General features: G+C 35.4%; 1 protein-coding gene across 3 annotated transcripts in view; it reads left to right on the top strand.

The window, feature by feature from the left end:
• DIAPH2 (diaphanous related formin 2) overlaps positions 1-21,070 on the top strand; it is a 982,724-nt gene that overhangs the window by 599,666 nt on the left and 361,988 nt on the right. For all 3 annotated transcript variants that reach the window (XM_042974379.1, XM_042974380.1, XM_042974381.1), the window contains one exon: positions 8,365-8,489. In XM_042974379.1, the coding sequence (XP_042830313.1) occupies positions 8,365-8,489 (125 nt within the window). The remainder of the gene's footprint in view (positions 1-8,364; positions 8,490-21,070) is intronic.

Below are 21,070 nucleotides of genomic sequence, written 5' to 3' on the forward strand. Positions count from 1 at the left end.
CAGGAATAAATTACAAGCATAGCCCAGAAGAAAATGACCTTAACCAACATTTAGAAACATTTGTACTTGGAATGAGTCAGGGATGCAGGAATTATTACCTCGATTTATATAGCCACAAAACTAACTGTAGACTCAATTATATTGTAGCAATGTAATGAAACAATATAACTATTCTAGAGTAGGTTCTGTATGCAAATACCTTTCTGTTACACACATCAAGCTCAGACCCCTCTTCTGAGTTCAGGACCCCATATATTCAACCTCTTAGTTATAATCGCAATTTGGATGGTTCATACAATTGAAACTAAGTAGGTCCCAAGCTAAACCCTTAATCTTTCCCCATAAATCTCCCCTCTAAATATTTTAATTTCTGTTGTTCATGCCAAAAACTTGGAAATCATTCTTAATAACTTCTTCCTTACCTCTCACATTTCATCAACCCTATGACCAGTCTGTACTACCTCTAAAATATGTACTGCAATCATCTTTGGTCACCTTAATCCAAGCTACCATCATCTCCTGTCTAGACCATAGTAATTGGTTCCTAATTCTTGTCGCCTTTTCCATTATTGATCCCTTCGCTGCGTTTTCCACATAGCAGCCAGAGTTATTTATTTTATTTCATTTCATACTTTATTTCATTTCGTTATTCATTTTTGAGCGAGAGACAGACAATGAGCAGGAGAGGGACAGGAGAGAGAGGGAGACACAGAATCTGAAGCAGGCTCCAGGCACTGCGCTGTCAGCACAGAGCCCCATGTGGGGCTCCAATTCACAAGACACGAGATCAAGACCTGAGTCAAAGTCGGAAGATTAACCGACTGAGCCACCTAGGCACCCCCAGAGTAATTTTTTAATGTAAATTTCATTATCATCTCCTGCCTATATCCAGCACGTCTTAGAAGCTTCAGCCTGCATATGTATTTCCCAATCCTGGCCTTAAGCTAAGACTGTCACCAAAAGTAGGAGATTTCAGTTTGTTTTTTAGCCTTTGATTTAAAAATTCATACATGCTATTTGCCGCAGGCAGAATAGCAGTTGCAGAAAGACAGCAGGTGAAAAAACTGTAATTCTTCATGGGTAGCTTGACTGTCCACTGATGGTGGTTTGGTGGTCAGGCTACAGGATTTTTTTATTGTATCATTAGTCAGAGGGCTTCAAACTTCCCCTTTATCCTTCTCTACCCCAGTTAACACTTTAGGCATACCTTCCATAGTTAGTAGTAAGGTAGTAAAAGGATTTTTGTATATTTATTTTAGTTAGGTTCAATTTTTTAATTTAAAAAATACATCAGGCTGAGGACTTGTATAAATATATTAAGCCAGACACTGAAAAATGCTTAGTGGAATTCTTAGAGTTAAACATTTAGATTATGCTTATAAAGCAGTTTTCCTGTTTTCGGTTGGAAGTCCCTCTGTTCCCAGCATGCATTCAGGCTATATTATGAATCCAATTTAGAGAAACTGCACCTTATCCCCAAGGGCACATGTTAGAGGGGCAAGTGATGGCCCTTGTGAGAATATATAAGGGACATATATTTTTAAATTTTATTTAATAAGGATTCTAGTTAAATTGTGTTTCCTTTTAAGGTGACTTTTTAACAATTACTTTTTCTCAGAATTAGTCATTTTCTAATTGATTTTTTATTATAGGAATTTTTTATTGGGGTGCCAGTTACTATGTATATTCTTTAAAAGCCTAAGATGCCCACACTAATAAGCTTTTGCTATTGTTATTATATAAACACACTTGCTTCATTTCCATGTAAATATCCATGTAAATATCATTTTCATATAAAATGAAACTATTATAAATGCACTTGAGAAAGAATGCAACTGTGCCTATTGTTCAGGCTGCTTGTAATGTCCTTTTCTACCTATGCTTTCTGGATGAGTCACTTTAATGTTGTGCTGCTCAGCTGATAGTAATTTTTCAACTAAATATATTCAGTTAAAGAAAATTATGGTGCTTATAATCATGTTGGGGCCTATTCACATATAGACTTGCAAGAGTAAAATTTTACTTGGCCTTTCTCAGAGCAAAGATGTAAGAAGTGCTCAATTACTTTGTCAATGGGTAAAATTAATAGAAATATTTAATTCAGAGAAAAAAAATCCTTAAGTTCCTGGCAAAGCTTTTATATTTACATAAAATTACACATTCTGCACATGCTCTAGAGAATGTCACCATTACTGTGATTTTTTTTAGCTTAAATGTGTATCATTTCTCTGATATAATATGTAATTGAAGAGTCTTTCCATTTAAAATCTCACTTAAAATACTTATTTTATCCTTTACTTTTCTTAAAAATATGAGTTAGAGTAGGTCTATCATTTAAAACGTTTTGAGTCATATATTTGAAGCCAGGAAACAAGTTTATGTATATTTTTCAACTGAAGTAGATAAATAAGATTTGTGGGGAAAGTTTCTCCCTACACATAACTCAAGGGAGTATACTCAACTTAAAAGGTTATTTATGGAGTACAAGGAAGAAAGCTATAATAAAGAACTTGATAGCTATAATTTAATTTTTAGTGTTATAATTCAGATTTAGTAATTCAGTAGCAGATGTAAAAAATGAAATGAGAGACAAAATTAAAGTGCCACCAGACTGACTAATCAGTCATTGAAAATGCCCACAGTGGGAATTTACTCAGAAAATGTTTGCACTGTCACTAAAGACTCCCTAATTTATATTAGTAAACTAAATAATGAGAGGCACAAAAATATACCGAGGCTGAGACTATGCAGGAGAGGAGCACTTCTAACTCACTCTGGTATTTTAATGCTCTTGGGACACTAGGAACTCTACATATTCCCCCACCTCCAAGAAGAATATTTCAATCTCTCTCTTGCCTCCTTTCCCACCACCCCATACACACATTCTCTTGCTCTCTCGCTCTCTCTCTAAGAAATATAAGAAGTAATGAAGGCTAGGGCCTTTAAATAGTTAGATAATCAACATTGACTCCTAACACTTAAGATTGAAGCAAATGTACTTAAGGCAAATCATCAGGCAGGTAAACACATGTTAATTCCTTTTTAACACTCAAAAAAAAAAAATCCTGTTATCTTTTATACAAGTCTAGAAAGCCAAAATAACTAACTGGTAACTAACTGGTCTCCAGAGGAATACAGACTACTAATTTCCAGAAGCATTCTTTAAATTTGGAACTTGTTAATATCTCTAACAAATTGGCTGTTCATTAGTATAATAGTCACTAGTTCCCAGACCCAAAATCCTGTGTGCTCTGTAAAACCTACAAACCAGAACAGTCTGTGTTTAGTTTTTTTGATTAGAAAGACACTAATATTACATTAAATTAGACCATAGTGGGGTAGCAACTAGGAAATAACTGCTTTTTTGTTGTTGTTGCTATTCAGATTACATCTAAACTGTTGTTTAATGATTGGGAGCACATTTATAGTAGGAATTTTTCTGTTGGAAGGTAAGGAAAAGAGGGAAGAATAATGGAATGTGAAATGAATATTTATGGATTACCTATAGGTACCAGGTATAATGATAGAAATTTTATATTTAGCAAATCACTTAACTTGAATGACTACCTTTTAAAGAAGGTGTTATTCACTTCATTTTGCAAATCAGGAAATGAAGACCCAGACAAGGTAACCCAACTAGTATTTGGTATGGCAGAGATGAGAATCTGAGTGGATCTGACTCCTAAGACCATACCAGTCTCCTAATATAAGTGACATGTCTGTGTGCCACTGAGCACAGATTTAATTTCAACTTTCTGGCCTTATAGGTCCTAGAGACATTGCTTTACACTTCCAGTTTTCTGGGAAGATGTCATTTGGCTCATATCACAGCCCTGCTTGAGCATAGTAAATACCTCATAAAGTTTTTGTACAGATTAGATGAGTTAATACATAAAACTAGTTAGAATAAGGTCTGGCACATAGTAAGTCCTCACTAAATATTAGTTATTACTTAAGAGTTCAAGAAATAAGTAACCCTTATACCTTAGGAAGACTAGTTGTAGGAAATGGGTGTTTATAGCCTGGGCAGATTAAGAAGATGCAAGTAACACCTTTCCTGCAAAATAGGGAGTAGACTTGATCAGTGTTGCCATAAGGCAACTTGAGGACTAAGAGTTGATAAGTTGGTAAGAGTTCAAGTAGTCTGATTTTGATTATAAGTAAACAAAATTTTTTCTAATTATATCAACTGCCAAAAAGGGAATAAGCCACTTGGGATATAGTGAATCATCTGTTCTGCATCTAGTTTATACACCCCTGTAGATCCACTAAGCACCGTTTCTATGCCCCTCCCACCCCCGACCTCCAAGCCTGGGCCACATTGTCTTGTTTCCTAGGCAAAATGGGAAGTTAACACCTTGAAACAGAAATTTGCCAATGAGAGAGTAGAAAATGAGAAGGCACCAACAGGTGAACTGCTCACCCCCTGTAACCAATTCTTCCAAATTGCAGTTCTTTCATTTATCATATCTGAAGACGAGGACTGATTACATGATTAGCAGGGCCCAGTGAAAAGTGAAAACGCAGGGCACCATTTAAAATAAGAATTTCAGGGGCACCTGGGTGGCTCAGCTGGTTAAGCATCTGACTTTGGCTTAGGGCATGATCTTGCAGTTCATGAGTTCAAGCCCCACATCGGGCTCTATGCTGACAGCTCAGAGCCTGGATCCTGCTTCAGATTCTGTGTCTCCCTCTCTCTCTGCCCCTCTTCTGCTCATGTTCTGTCTCTCTCAAAAATAAATAAACCTTAAAAAAAGAAGATTTCTAATAAAATAAAATAAGAATTTCAAAACAGTGACAACAAAGCATTAAACAAAGTTTAGGGCCCTTCCAAGCATGGATTTAAAGCAACCACCTGTAATTTTTGTAAAGCTATGGCCAGTTCAGTAATTTACTCTCTTGTATTAATGTTCTTCCTTTTTTCTTCATGCCCATTTCCCTCTGATTATACCCCACCTTTACCCCTTAAGAAGGACTTAACATGCAGGCTTTGTCTTAGGTTCTGTTTTCTAGGAATATAGACTGTGACATTGTATAACTTGTGTTTTTAAATTTGAGAGGCTGGTCCAAAATCCATTTTAATATTACTTCTAACTCTAAGATACCATAATTCCAACAATTTAAAGATATGCATTTAAATAATTGTATTTTTCATTTAATGCAGCCATGTGAGCCAAAATGAGTTTGCATGTGAGGTAGAATTACACCTCCAGTATTTAATTCTCTTTTGTTCAAGCATAATATTGCAAATTTATTCGAGGGGAAGACAGAAGGAACCTAATGAAGGTGTCCCTTCCTTCCCTTCCTTATCCCAGTTCCTTATTTTCCCATTCATCTAAGCATCTCCTGCAACCCTGCCACCTCTATGTATTGTTAGACAGACTTCAACTTCCTGCTTCTTTTCCACAGTCACATAATACTTGATATGGTAACTTTCAATCATTATGATTATATCTAATCTCTATATGCACATTGATTTGCAGAAGTGAGCATAAATTCCACATATGAGTGAAATCATATGCTATTTGTTTTTCTCTGACTTATTTCACTTAGTGTAATACTGTCTAGCTCCATCCATGTCATTGCAAATAGCAAGATATCATTCTTTTTTATGGCTCAGTAATATTCCGTGTGTGTGTGTGTGTGTGTGTGTGTATCTTTTTTCTTCTCAAATCTAGGGTTAAGGTTACAGTTATGGCTAGGCTTATGGTTAAGGCCAGGAAATGAAACAAATGAGCAAAGAGAAAAAAAGAAAGAAACAACCTAAGAAAGGGACTCTTAACTATAGAGAACAAACTGGTGGTTACCAGAGGGGAGGTAGGTGGGAGGATGGGTTAAATAGGTGATGGGGATTAAGGAGCTCACTTGTAAGGAGCACCAAGTGTTATTGAAGTGTCAGTGACTATATTGTACACCTGAAAATAATATTACACTGTATGTTAACTAATTGGAATTTAAATAAAAACTTTTAAAAAAGAAACTAAAAGAACAGTAGGCATAGGGGCACCTGGGTGACTCAGTCTGTTAAGCATTCGACTCTTGGCTTCAGCACAGATCATGATCTCATGGTCTGTGAGATGGAGCCCCGCATCAGGCTCTGTGCTGACAGTGCAGAGCCCGCTTGGGATTCTATCTCTCTCCCTCTCTTTCTCTACCTCTCTCTCTGTCAGAATGAATAAATAAACTTAAAAAAAGTTTAAAAAATAGTAGGCATAAATTAAAGTCTGAACCAAAACTTTTTCAAATATGCATATTCATTCAATATTTATTATTCAATATTTATTCAACATTCAACATTCAACATTATTTATAACAAATACAGAGAGAAAAGTGAAGTATTAGATACAGATCTTACCATTATGCAGCTTGAGGTTTTATAATAGAGGCTCTGTGCTTATGTACACAAACAAAAATAGTTCTCAAAGTGGAAGGTAATATATGGAAGATCACTTGAACAAACCAAAGTGCCTCTAAATGGTAGAGAATTTGGGCTAGAGTTCTGGAAGGATTTCAGAGGATTTAGGATTAGACATGTAAAATTGAGGACAGATGTCTGGAAAATACTGCTTTATTCAGAATTCAATTTGATTAAAAATATTGTCTCTTGTTATTTGAGATATCTAGCCTTTTGTGTGTATAGCACTTGATTAGGCTATTTCTATATTGAACAATCAGAAGATGAATCCTCATCGTCACCCCATTTTTACTACTGGAATTACTATTGCTTGTAGTAGGAGGATTAATATTGTGACCTAAACCTGGCCTTTGGGCACATTTTGTGTATAGCAGAAAGTTACCATGAGCTTATTTCTTTTATGTAACCTAAATGACATCAACAACTTCTGAATTTCATACCTTCATTTTTTCTATCAAGCACATAGGGAAGAACAAACCTTGTGAATAATTATTGAGACTCTAATGGAAAAATGCAAGTGAAAAAATTCGGTTTTAAAATAAGAGAAAATACTTTTATCCACAGCAAACTCATCCTTTCAATAAACCAAACAATGATGGTCGAGCCATTAGCAAATTTTTGGCAAGAAAAAACTCAGACCTCCTGATAAAGAATAATTTCCAAGCTTGTAAGAGCTAAACAAATGGAACTTAATTGGAAAGAGTTATTTGAACTGACAGATTAATAGGAAAAAAAATTGTCTTTAATGTTCATTTTGGGTTTTCAGTCTCTTGAACTTCCATTTATATTTAAGGCAGTTTCTCCTTGTCAAGTCACATGGGTGTCAGTGTGATGAATTTGTATCAGAAGAGTTTGGCTGAAATTTGCCAGGGGGTTGATTTTTGTCAGTCTCTTAAATTTTTCACTGCAATATGGATATGCCTCTGAATGAAACTAAAATTTCCTCTAAAAAGAAAATTGTAATATTACTCTATTTCTGTTTCACAATCTTTTAATGAAAAGAACAGTGTTTCAGAGGCCAGGATTTAAAAATCAATGTCACAGGATAACCTATTAAATTCTAATACTTAACCTTGTCTTTTCAGCTAGAACGCTGTCAAATGCCATTGTTATTGATAGAAGTGTCTTCATATATAATTGGCAGTCATGCAGTAATAGAGTATCTATAAAATAGTGTCTATTAAAAAATAACTCTGTGCAGAGAGGGCATCATAAGAGATCTGGGAAATGTGTATGTATTTAGGAGCAGTGGGAATACAATACTTAAAATTATTGGTTGTCAACAAGGAGAGAAAAAGAAAAGTACAGATAATGTTAGGGACAATTAAAGCAATTAATGATGGTGTTTGAGGGCACACTGAAGCTTTGTAGGTATGTATGTGCATATGTATTCTCTAGGATTTGCTCTAAATTCTCTTTATGTATCAACAGTATTTTTTCACATGTCTACGTGTATGAAAAGTACTAAAGATGGGTACTTTTACCATACATGTTGGTTTATAAAAATCAGGATATTTCAACAAAAGAAAATATTTGATCCTTTTATATGATTTAACTTTAAATCATTTATATAACCAAGAACATGCATCAATATAGTAAGATCTCTTTGAACCTCAGTTTCTCTTTAATCTTCAAGTTAGATTTTAAAGAAAGAAATATAAGGAATTCCATCAATAAATTTAGATAGAAATGCCTTCATTTGAACTAATGGCTGAATAAAATGGTGACATTCTCATGTTAAACATGATGATTTGCTATATTCTATTACACATTTCCACTTATTTCATGGAGAGTAGAATGTTTATGAGCAGCAATTCCAAAAGACGCGAGTTAACTTAATGGAACTATTCTGCACATTAGAAAATATTTTAACTGATACTGGTTTTTTTTAGTTGTTTTACGGATTATTTGGTAAAATAACTCTAAACACTTTGCACATTGTTCTTTAGTTTCAGCTCAAATTCTCAAGAACAACCTTGCAACAATGGAACAACACATTGTTCATCTGGAACGTGACATCAAGAAATTCCCCGAAACAGAAAATAGACATGATAAGTTTGTGGAGAAGATGACAATATCCTTTATTTATTTAAGGATTTTGTTTATTAGTTTCTCTCTCTCTCTCTCTCTCACTCTCTCTCTCTCTGTATTTACTGTGTAGTTAGTTCTAAACTTACTACTCTATTCAGACTGGATGAATTTATATAGGCTGTTTTTATATTAGCAGCATAAATTTTAGTTGACAGTGTTTCAAACCAGGTAGATTAGGCAAGGGAACAGTTACATGAGAAAAAATACCATTTCTCAAAGAAGAATTTCATTTGAAGCTCCGCTGGATATGCAAGGTAAGTCTTATGAGACTTGAGTAGACACAAAACAAAACAAAGAATCTCCTTATGTAACTAGTTGCTTAGAGAAAATGATCAACATAAGTTTTTTTTGGGTCAGAAGTTTTTTTTTTTTTTTTTTTCCTCTTTGCATGTGTGCAGGTATTTGCTGAGGACACACATGTGTATTCAAGAGCAATCAGAGGATGGCCAATATCAATTGACTGAAAGGATTGAGAAGGATAAAATGGATGCCTGGATGGATGGTTAGATGAATTGATTAGTAGATTATGTATTTAAATAAATTATAGTAGCTATCTATATAACATTAAGTATTTACTTCTAAATAAGTATTTTTAAATCCCTATTTTATATACAGTATATTCATATAAAGTATAGAAATATATGCAAGAAGAACTTAAGAAATAGCATTTAGCTTGAATTGCTTAATGTTAAATCTGGCACCTAAATTAAATATGACTTTTTTCTCTTTTGGTTTTCAAAAGTTTGAGCCATATCATCCTCTTTTAGGTTTAAATAAATATCTTGAACTACATACTGGTTCACCATTTTATCTCTTTAGAGGGAATAAATAGTATAAATACTTTATCTGATAAGTAAATTCTTCCAACAATATGACAGTCACCTTGTTTCAAGGTTAAATCTATTACCTTTTTTCTTCTGTGGTATGCTTATTTAACTGCCAAACTTGGAAGTTACGGTACTGAACTTGAATTACTTGAGAATAGCAATTTAGATTTTCATGAAAAATTTTTTTTTCATTCAAAGGCATTTGATTCATGAATTAATACTGTTTTATGTAGTCTGTTAGTGATGCTGAGTACTTTCATAAATAGAAATATTGGAAACATACATTTGTGAGTGCTTGGAAGCAGAAAATCCTCAAAAATAACCTTGTATTATGTAATTTCCCACATTGGGATACTTAATGTAAATATTTAGCTTTATTGCTGACTAGATTTTTCTTAAAAATATGTTATATTGTCCTGTGACTGGAAATACCACCAACATCTCTCTACTTTTGATTTTTGTTCTTGCCTCATATATTTGAATTTAATTCCTGATCCCCTTGTTCCTTTTAATATTTTCTTCTACCATTGTCTTATGGCCACACAACAGCTTGCAACATTGAGGAGTCTTTGTTGCTCATTTAGAAAAAGAAAAGTAATTTCAAACCCTCATGAACTTGGCCAAGACTCTTTATTTTGTTTCTCTCTTTATGCAGGTAATTAAGCACTCTAAAATGAAAATCCAAAGCCTCCTGTATCTGTATGTTACAGATGAATGGTTATTCTTCATTTAAGTGGCACTAAAGTGTGACTATTTGTCCACAAGGGGATTGCAAATTATATTAAAATGTATGGGGCTGTTACTTTGTATATCATATTTTTTTGAAAAACAAAATAAAATATACAGCAATTTATTTTAGGTAAAGTTTAGAATATTGAGTTGGTTAAAAACTCCAAGTTAATGAATGACAATGATAAATCCGTTGCTCAAATTATTCTTGCTTTGGAAGACTCTTTAAGGCACCCATTGAGAGTTTCAATCTTCTAGAAAATTACAAACAAAATGCATGATCTTCATATGTATATATGTTTTATGAATTTTTGTGCCTAATTAATACTTTTCTACTCTTCTGGCACTAACAAAAGAGAAGGATATTTTAAAGTTGGATACTTGATTATGTTTTTTTTTTATTTTATTTATTTATTCTGAGAGAGAGAGTGCAAGCATGGGTGAGCAGGGGAGGGGCAGAGAGAGAGGGAGAATCCCAAGAAGGCTCTGCACTGTTAGCCCAGAGCCTGATGTGGGGCTCAATCTCATGAACTGCAAGATCATAACCTCAGCTGAAATCGGTTGGGCTGCTCAACCAACTGAGCCACCCAGGTATCCTGGAATACTTGATTATGTTTTAAGATTAAAACCACAATTCTATGTTTAGTACAGGATTCTTTCTACTGGATGATCTTTCTGATACTTCTGTCCCCTGCCAATAATTTGTTTTGTTTTAGGTCACTGAACTTTAAATTGAACAACTACAGGCACAAGTATGGGAATAGTTTCCCTTGCAAGTAACCTTACCTACTCAAGAATAATCTCTCTTATAAGGACTATGAATTCAAAAACTGAATAGCACTGCCATGCCTCTCTGCTTTCAGAACAGCATCATTGCTATTGCTAATGACAATGGCATGATTGCCAGAGAGTAACCGAATATGCAGGCTGAATCTTCACCAAATCTCCAAGTAGAGCTAAATCTCATAGCACCTTATGTTCACCCTTACTCTTTCACAATATTGATTGAACACTTAAAATGTGCTAGTCATTCCCAGGCCATGAAAATATAATAGTGCACAAGATGGAAAACTTGACCTCAGGCTACTGACAGTCTGGCATTTCCATGCTTCTCTGTCTTGCTGTCTCCATGGTCATATCCAGTGTGCTAATTTATATATGTCCATCATCATGTATAGCATGTAGCAACTTGTGGAAACTCATTAGGTACGTATTGAGTCACATATTATAAATCTTCTCAGGAACTTAAATAACATTGAATCATCCTTTTAGAGTATGTATGTAAAGTGTAATCAGATTGAGAAAGGATAATCCACACCTTTTTAAAGTAAATGTAAAAAAAAAACAATGACCAGGGAGGGAGGTTTAAAAAAAAAAAAGAAGACAACGAAAAGGTCTCCTATGAATGTATTGGCTCAAGCTATTTCCTACATCCTGAAGAATAGCCAGTGGCTTTAGAAGGAACCTTATCACCTCTGTCTCCCTTTCTCTGTCCAAAATTGATTGCTTGTTCTGACTCAGAAAAATAGATGGAAAGAGTAAAATAAGCAAAACTAATTTTATAAGACTACAAAAAAGGGAGAAATGGGGATAATTCTCTTATAAATCATAGTATGGAGGTTCTAGGATCAAAGGGGATAATCTATAATGGATATAATAGCACTAAATATATAGAAATGCACATTGTTCAAAAATCTAACTATGTGAGGAAGTTATTGCTATTATGCAGATTCTTAAAGCAGAATTCTCAGTATTCTTCATGTGCATATGCTCATAATAGTATTGGAAGTTTCAGTTCATTTGTTCAGTGAATTGAAATAGAGTCTATATTCTTATTTTTAGTAAGTTTAAAAATGGTAATATTCACTTTTATTTGTTGAATGTTTACTATGTATTAGATATTACTTAATTTTACATACTTGAGCTTTAAAAGGCATTCTTGTTTATTAAATGAGGAGTATTTTCCATATATGATACTAGAATTGTCCACCTTGTGCCTGTTTGATTGTAGTGAGCTCGAGCTGTCTTTTTTTTTTTTAATATTCAAATATTTTTAATATTTGAGGGAGAGAGACAGACAGACAGTGCATGAGCAAGGGAGGGGCAGAGAGAGAGAGATGGAGACAGAATCTGAAGCAGGCTTCAGGCTCTGAGCTGTCATCACAGAGCCAGACGTGGGGCTCGAAATCACAAGCCGTGAGATCATGACCTGAGCCGAAGTCAGACACTCAACCGACTGAGCCACCCAGGTGCCCCTGTTTTTTTTTTTTAATTTTTATGTTAATTTATTTATTTTTGAGAGAAAGAGTGAGAGAGAGAGACAGCAGGGGAGGGGAAGAGAGAGAGGGAGATAGAATCCCAAGCAGACTCCATGCCATCAGCACAAAGCCTGATGGGGGCTTGAACCCACAAACCGTGAAATCATGACCTGAGCTGAAACCAAGAGTCAGATGCTCAACTGACTGAGCCCCCAGGCACCCCTCAAGCTGTCTTAAGATAACTTCAACAACTCATGACATTATTTCTCATAGCCCTGTTGTTTTTAATTTACTAATTTCTAGATTCCACCTCTTTTTCTCTTTTAAGATTACTAGGAATTATGTAGTCTGTGTCTTTGTTTGGCTCCTATTGGAAATACTGGTGAGGTAGGGGCGCCTGGGTGGCTCAGTCGGTTAAGCGGCCGACTTCGGCTCAGGTCATGATCTCACGATCCGTGAGTTTGAGCCCCACGTCGGGCTCTGTGCTGACAGCTCAGAGCCTGGAGCCTGTTTCAGATTCTGTGTCTCCCTCTCTCTAACCCTCCCCCATTCATGCTCTGTCTCTCTCTGTCTCAAAAATAAATAAACGTTAAAAGGAAATATTGGTGAGGCAAGGTTCAGAATAACACCTGAAATCAATCACATTTTCAAAGTTCTGAAAAATAGCCCATACTAAAGAGAGGTGAGAGGGAGCAGTGTGAATGGACTGCTCGCCAATCCTTAGACCTGGATATCCTCTGAGTGCACATTATATGTGGATTCTGAATTTGCATTTTTTTCTACTTGACCAGTAATGTGACTGTGCAAGATTTTTTCTTTCTTGCTTTAAAATTGAAGGATCACTTTTACTTATTACTCCTTGCTTTTTCTGACAGGAAAGAAGACCATTCTTAAAAAAGGGCTTCTTAGACTTTTAAATATGTGTTGTGATTTAAAATCTTAAGCTGTCTAAAAAGCACATTAACCACAATGTTCACCTTCCTGCTTATATCCTGTTGACAAATTTCTTATCACATTTACTCACATAGATTTTGGCAATGGCAGGGCAGTCTACTGCCCAAAGTCAACTTAGTTTTTTGATTGACTGGTGGCTAAATGACTTCACCAACTGGAGGACAGGAGTGACTGAACAGCAGGGGCACCTTTAACACATTGACAAGAGCTGACAGAATGTTAATGACATTAACACCTGTCATCTAACTATCTACTCCTGGGATTTTCTCATAGTAGAAGGGAAAATCATTTAAACTGGTTAAAAATCAAGTTACTGAGGAAACGCACTGTTCTTACCAGACAATTCAAAACAGATTTGGAGTCTCTACTGCATTGCAATTATGTTAATTTTTATTCCACTTTCTTTAATAAGAGATTTTTTTGAAAAATGAGAAAACCCACAATTATTCAACCACAGTAACATTAATCACATTTGAGACCATGCCAGTAACAGGTTTTAGTGAGATGATGATCCACACGTTGTAAATTAATGACATGTAATCAATATAACAAAACCAAAATGAAACATCAAAAGCCAAGTACTCTCCCATTGTTTTATATTAATATAGTAATATAACTGTTTTCTAACTCCTGAAGAAAAAACAAGGACTTAGACTAGACTGGAGGGAATTTCACTGGATCTGACCCTCTCTCCTTACCTTCAATTGCCTGCTGCTCTCAAACTCAGAAAATTAGGAAGCTCAAAGCAAAACATTTTATGAGAATGCTCAGGGAGAGAGGGTCCAGGATATAAGAAATGAGTAAGTAAGTAAATAAATAAATAAACAAACAAACATGGGCAGTAATGGCAATAATGCATATATATTGAAAAGCAAATTGTTTTAGAAAACCACATAAGGGAAAATATTGCTTTTCTAAAAAGGAAGATTGTTATCATTTTTTTAAATACACACTCTTCATAATGTTATTGAGTGTTTTTTTAATGTTTATTTTATTTTTAGCACAAGCAGGGGAAGGGCAGAAAGAGAGAGGGACAGAGGATCTGAAGTGGGCTCTGCACTGACAGCAGAGAACCCGATGTGGGGCTCAAACCCACAAACCATGAGATCATTACATGAGCTGAAGCCAGACGCTTAACCGACTGAGCCACCCAGGCGCCCTGTTTTTTATTATAATTATTTGTGCATTGATTTGAAATAGAAAGTATAATCATACATACTACTACTAATAATAAAAATGATAATAAAACAATAATAATAAACAGTTTGGTGACTGTCATATGACAGTCACAGTGCTAGGAATACACACACACACACACATACTCATAAACAATCCCAATTGTGTTTAGAAAACTCTCAAATTGCACCAAATACTGAGGACATTTTATGTTTCAAAAACTCTGTTAACTTTTCCCCCAAAGTTGCTTTTACTATTGGCAAGGTGTTGAATGTCAGTATTTTTGAAAAGCTATCTAAGATTCAGTGGAAAACCTAAAGCTCTACAAACCTTGTGGGAGCTTTAATTTTTCAGCTAAAGAGGTTTGAATAGATTTAGCTATCCCACCGAACTTTCCCATCACCAGAGATTTGCCTATTGCTCGTTTACATAGAGCTTAACTACAGTGGTTTCCTTTTTCAACATTTACTTTTTTATTTAAACAGCTTAATCAAGAGTTATAAAAACACTGGATCAGTCTTTTCAAATAAAAGTGAAATGCAGCAGCTCAATAGGTTAGTCTTACAAAAGAAGCCCTGCTGCCTGCTTGAAGGTTAGGTGTTAAAATGATGTTTTTTTCAAATGCCGAAAGATCTAGTTTTTGATAGCAAGGTCATATCTTTGAGTTGCAAGTTTAAACAACCTGGAAATTCTTTTGATTTGTGGTGTGTGTGTGTGTATGTGTGTGTGTGTGTGTGTGTGATGATTAACATTCTTGATAGGTCAATTATAGGAAGATTTCTATAATTTTATTAACTCAGTCATGCTATACATAGAACTTATTGCCTCACTCTTTGTTTTCCTGCTCCTATATGTTGTTATTTTTGTTTTTATAACATAAAACGCCAAGATTCTTAGGTTAGTAATACTAATATTGATCCAAAACTATTTTCCTCTTCCATAAGTCATTGCTTTACATTTAAATCTTAATGTTCTTGAGAGTAAAGTGTTTTAATATTTATTTCCTTTAGAGGAAGTAAAAGTATCAGCTTTCAATAAGTTAGCCTGAACCCAGATATTCAAGAAAATGAAATGATAATTCCAAGTTATGCAAATTAAATACATTTAAACACAAAGGGATTATATTAGGTAATCTTGAATGTCCCTTTCAGCTCTAAAATGTTTTTATATTCCTAATCCAGTGTAGTGTTTCTATCCTTGTTCTACTTAAATATTAAATCCATAAATGTTGAAATAATTTCCTCCCTGATATTTATTTCATGTCACTAGTATTGATAATATAGTACCATAATGTTATCCCTACTGGTAAACAAATGTATTCATTCAACAAATGAATTCAGCAAATTTTATAAAAATAACTACTATGTTTCAAGCCCTGTTTTTTTCCCAGTGAGGATTCAACGATAAGAAAGTTTACATACACATATACATATACATATACATATACATATACATATACATATTCCAGTGCAGTAGACAAGTGAAAAACAAATTTGTAGTATAATACCAAAACATGATTACTGATAAAAATAAAGTTGGGCAAAATGATTAAAAATGATAGTAGGAGCTTTTTTTTTCTAAAGATAAATTGGTTAGGGAAGACCCCTTATGAGGGAGTAACATTTAAACAGAGAAGTGAATCAAGTGACGGAATGATTTGTGTGAATAACTGAGGGAGGAGCCATCTGTACAGAGGGTACTACTAGTGCAAAGGCTTTGAGGTGTGAACATGAGCATGGAAGTATGCAAAAAATAGCAAGAAGACCAGTGTGGCTAGTTTGCAGTGAGAGAGGCAGATAATAAGAAGAAAGAGTAGTGAAGGTGAAATCATGGAAAACCTTGTTGTATGATGGAAAGACATTTGAGGATTGAAAAGAGGAGAATGACCATTACATAGATGAGGAAGACTGAAGGAGGAGGAATAGAAGTTGTGGCAGTAGTGAATCAAGACTTTGGTTTCAGATCTGTTAAGTTTGAGACAATATTAGGCATCCAGGCGGAGATGCAAAGCCTAGAATACTTGAGCCTAAACTCTAGGGAAGGGTCCAAACTTGAAATAAAAATTTAGGAACCATCAGCATGTAGATGCTATTTAAAACCATTAGATTAGGTAAGATTACCTAGAGAATGTCAACAGAAGAGAGGCCCAAGGCCTAAGGTCTAGGGCACTCCAACATTTAGAAGTTAAGGAGATGAGAAGACTTTTAACAAAAGAGGTGGGGAAACCAAAGGTACAGCTAGTGTGATAGGAGGAAACCAGAAAATTGTACTGGTTTCCAGTAATCCAAGTAACAAAAATGTTTGAAGAAGGATCCTTTAGACTAGACTCATGCATTCTATGTATTGGTTAAAAATATATTATTGTGGACTTGTTAAATTAACATTTGTTAAGTGGAGGCAGTTCAACAAAAGACCACAAGAAAAGTTTATTACTCAGGTCCTGGAGGAAGTAGGTACACAGCAGCCCCCAAGTGGCCACATGGCAGGAAGGCCAAGGTAGAGTGAAGGCAGAGAAAGCTACAGGACTTTGAGCACATGACTTTATCAGAGTACATGGGTGGAGTGGTTAGGGATTCCTGGGCTACAGCCAGATTGGTCAAATCCAACCCAAAACAGCAGTGTTTTGGTAAGCTCTACAAGGGTCTTCTCTAATGGGCACACAAGGGAAAGGCCCTGGGTAGGTGGAAGGGGCGCTGTTGGTCAGAAGGGCTGCTTGGCAAATCTTATCAGGAATTTACATTTACTTGTGACTGTGAGCTGCTATCGCCATGCTTTTTGGGAGGCACTAATGTCACATCAAGGCCCTTGCATGCCACTTGGCCACACAAAATGGACCAGGCAGCAATATCATGGAGTAGTTTAGCTAAATTCTCCACAGGTATTATGTATAAGGCATTGCACACAGGGAGGAACTACTGACTTGACAATCCTCTTTATTTTATTGACAAAATGTAGACTCATATCATGCATTTCTTCATTTACTTTGCTATTTGTTCAGATAGTGCACACACAGGTTAGATTTGTTTTCTTTTTTTTTTTTTTTTTTAGGTAAAAGTAACTTAACTTTATTTTTTAGTTTTTAAATTTTACATCCAAATTAGTTAGTATATAGTGAAGTAATTATTTCAGAAGTAGATTCCTTAATGTCCCTTACCCATTTAGCCCATCCTCCATCCCACAACCCCTCCAGCAACCCTGTTTGTTCTCCATATGTATGAGTCTCTTTTGTTTTGTCCCCCTCCCTATTTTTATATTATTTGTTTCCCTTCCCTTATGTTCATCTGTTTTGTCTCTTAAAGTCCTCATATGAGTGAAGTCATATGATTTTTGTCTTTCTCTAATTTCACTTAGCATAATACCCTCCAGTTCCATCCACGTAGTTGCAAATGGCAAGATTTCATTCATTTTGATTGGCGAGTAATACTCCATTGTATATATATATATACCACAACTTCTTTATCCATTCATCCATTGATGGACATTTGGGTTCTTTCCATACTTTGGCTATTGTTGACAGTGCTGCTGTAAACATGGGGGTGCATGTGTCCCTTCGAAACAGCACACCTGTATCCCTTGGATAAATACCTAGTAGTGCAATTGCTGGGTTATAGGGTAGTTCTATTTTTAGTTTTTTGAGAAATCTCCATACTGTTGTCCAGAGTGGCTGCACCAGCTTGCATTCCCACCAACAATGCAAAAGAGATCCTCTTTCTCCACATCTTCGCCAATATCTGTTGTTGCCTGAGTTGTTAATGTTAGCCATTCTGATAGGTGTAAGGTGGTATCTCATCGTGGTTTTCATTTGTATCTCCCTGATGATGAGTGATGTTGAGCATTTTTTCATGTGTCGGTTGGCCATCTGGATGTTTTCTTTGGAGAAGTATCTGTTCATATCTTTTGCCCATTTCTTCACTGGATTATTTGTTTTTTGAGTGTTGAGTTTGATAAGTTCTTTGCAGATTTTGGATGCTAACCCTTTATCAGATATGTAATTTGCAAATATCTTCTCCCAGTCTGTCGGTTGCCTTTAGTTTTGCTGATTATTTAGTTCACTGGGCAGAAGCTTTTTATTTTGATGAGATCCCAGTAGTTCATTTTTGCTTTTGTTTCCCTTGCCTCTGGAGACGTGTTGAGTAAGAAATTGCTGCAGCCAAGATCAAAGAGGTTTTTGCCTGATTTCTCCTGGAGGATTTTGATGGCTTCCTGTCTTACATTGAGGTCTTTTATCCATTTTGAGCTTATTTTTGTGTATGGTGTAAGAAAGTGGTCCAGGTTCATTCTTCTGCATGTCGCTGTCCACTTTTCCCAGCACCACTTGCTGAAGAGACTGTCTTTATTCCATTGGAGATTCTTTCCTGCTTTGTCAAAGAGTAGTTGGTCATATGTTTGTGGGTCCATTTCTGAGTTCTCTATTCTGTTCTATTGATCTGAGTGTCTGTTCTTGTGCCAGTACTATACTATATTGATGATTACAACTTTGTAGTATAGCTTGAAGTCTGGGATTGTGATGTTTCTTGCTTTGGTTTTCTTTTTCAAGATTGCTTGGGCTATTCGGGGTCTTTTCTGGTTCCATAAAAATTTTAGGATTATTTGTTCTAGTTCTGTGAAGAACTGGTGTTACTTTGATAGGGATTGCATTGAATATGTAGACTGCTTCAGGTAGTATCGACATTTTAACAGTATTTGTTCTTGTATCCAGGAGCATGGAATCTTTTTCCATTTCTTTGTGTCTTCTTCAATTTCTTTCATACACTTTCTATAGTTTTCAGTATATAGATTTTTCACATCATTGGTTAGATTTATTCGTAGGCATTCTATGGTTTTTGGTGCAACTGTAAATGAGATAGACTTCTTGATTTCTCTTTCTCTTACTTCATTGTTGGTGTATAGGAATGCAACCAATTTCTGTGCATTGATTTTATATCCTGCCACTTTGCTGAATTCATGAATCAGTTCTAGCAGTTTTTTTGGTGGAATATTTTGGGTTTTCCATATAGAGTATCATGTCATCTGCAAAGAGTGGAAGTTTGGCCTCCTCCTGGCTGATTTGGATGCCTTTTATTTCTTTGTGTTGTCTGATTGCAGAGGCTAAGACTTCCAATACTATGTTGAATAACAGTGGTGAGAGTGGACATCCCTGTCTTGTTCCTGACCTTAGGTGGAAAGCTCTCAGTTTTTCCCCATTGAGGATGATATTAGCATTGGGTCGCTTGTATATGGCTTTTATCATCTCGAGGTATGATCCTTCTATCCCTACTTTCTTGAGGATTTTTATCAAGAAAGGATGCTGTATTTGTTAAATGCTTCTCTGCATCTATTGAGAGGATCATATGGTTCTTGTCTTTTATTTTATTGATGTGATGAATCATGTTAATTGTTTTGTGGATATTGAACCAGCCCTGCATCCCAGGTATAAATCACACTTGGTCGCGGTGAATAATTTTTTAATGTACTGTTGGATCCGGTTGGCTAATACCTTGTTGACTATTTTTGCATCCATGTTCATCAGGGAAATTGGTCTATAGTTCTCCTTTTTAGTGGGGTCTCTGTCTCTTTTTGGAATCAGGGTAATACTGGCTTCATAGAAAGAGTTTGGATGTTTTCCTCCCATTTCTATTTTTTGGAACAGTTTCAAGAGAATAGGTGTTAACTCTTCCTTAAATGTTTGGTAAAATTCCCCTGGAAAGCCATCTGGCCCTGGACTCTTGTTTTTTGGGAGATTTTTGATTACTAATTCGATTTCCTTACTGGTGATGGGTCTCTTCAAATTTTCTGTTTCTTCCTGTTTCAGTTTTGGTAGTGTATATGTTTCTAGGAATTTGTCCATTTCTTCCAGATTGCCCATTTTATTGGCATATAATTGCTCATATTATTATCTTATTATTGCCTTTATTTCTGTTGTGTTGGTTGTGATTTCTCCTCTTTCATTCCTGATTTTACTTCTTTGGGTCCTTTCCTTTTTCTTCTTGATCAAACTGGCTAGTGGTTTATCAATTTTGTTAATTCTTTCGAAGAACCAGCTTCTGGTTTCATTGATCTGTTCTGGGTTTTTTTTTAGTTTTGATAGCATTGATTTCTCCTCTAATCTTTATTATTGCCTGTTTTCTGCTGGTTTTGGGTTTTATTTGCTGTTCTTTTTCCAGCTCCTTAAGGCATAAGGTTAGGTTGTGTATCTGAGATCTTTCTTCCTTCTTTAGGAAGGCCTGAATTGCTACATACTTTCCTCTTATGACCACCTTTGCTGTGTCCCAGAGGTTTTGGGTTGTGGTGCTTTCATTTTCATTGACTTCCATATACTTTTTCATTTCTTCTTTAACTGCTTGGTTAGCCTATTCATTCTTTAGTAGGATGTTCTTCAGTCTCCAAGTATTTGTTACCTTTCCAAATTTTTTTCTTGTGGTTGATTTAGAGATTCATAGCATTGTGGTCTGAAAATATGCACGGTATGATCTCGATCTTTTTGTACTTACTTAGGGCTGATTTGTGTCCCAGTATATGGTCTATTCTGGAGAATGTTCCATGTGCACTGGAGAAGAATGTATATTCTGCTGCTTTAGGATGAAATGTTCTGAATATATCTGTTAAGTCCATCTGGTCCAATGTGTCATTCAAAGCCATTG

Source organism: Panthera tigris, chromosome X (assembly GCF_018350195.1).
Source record: "Panthera tigris isolate Pti1 chromosome X, P.tigris_Pti1_mat1.1, whole genome shotgun sequence".
Classification (NCBI taxonomy): Eukaryota; Metazoa; Chordata; class Mammalia; order Carnivora; family Felidae; genus Panthera; species Panthera tigris.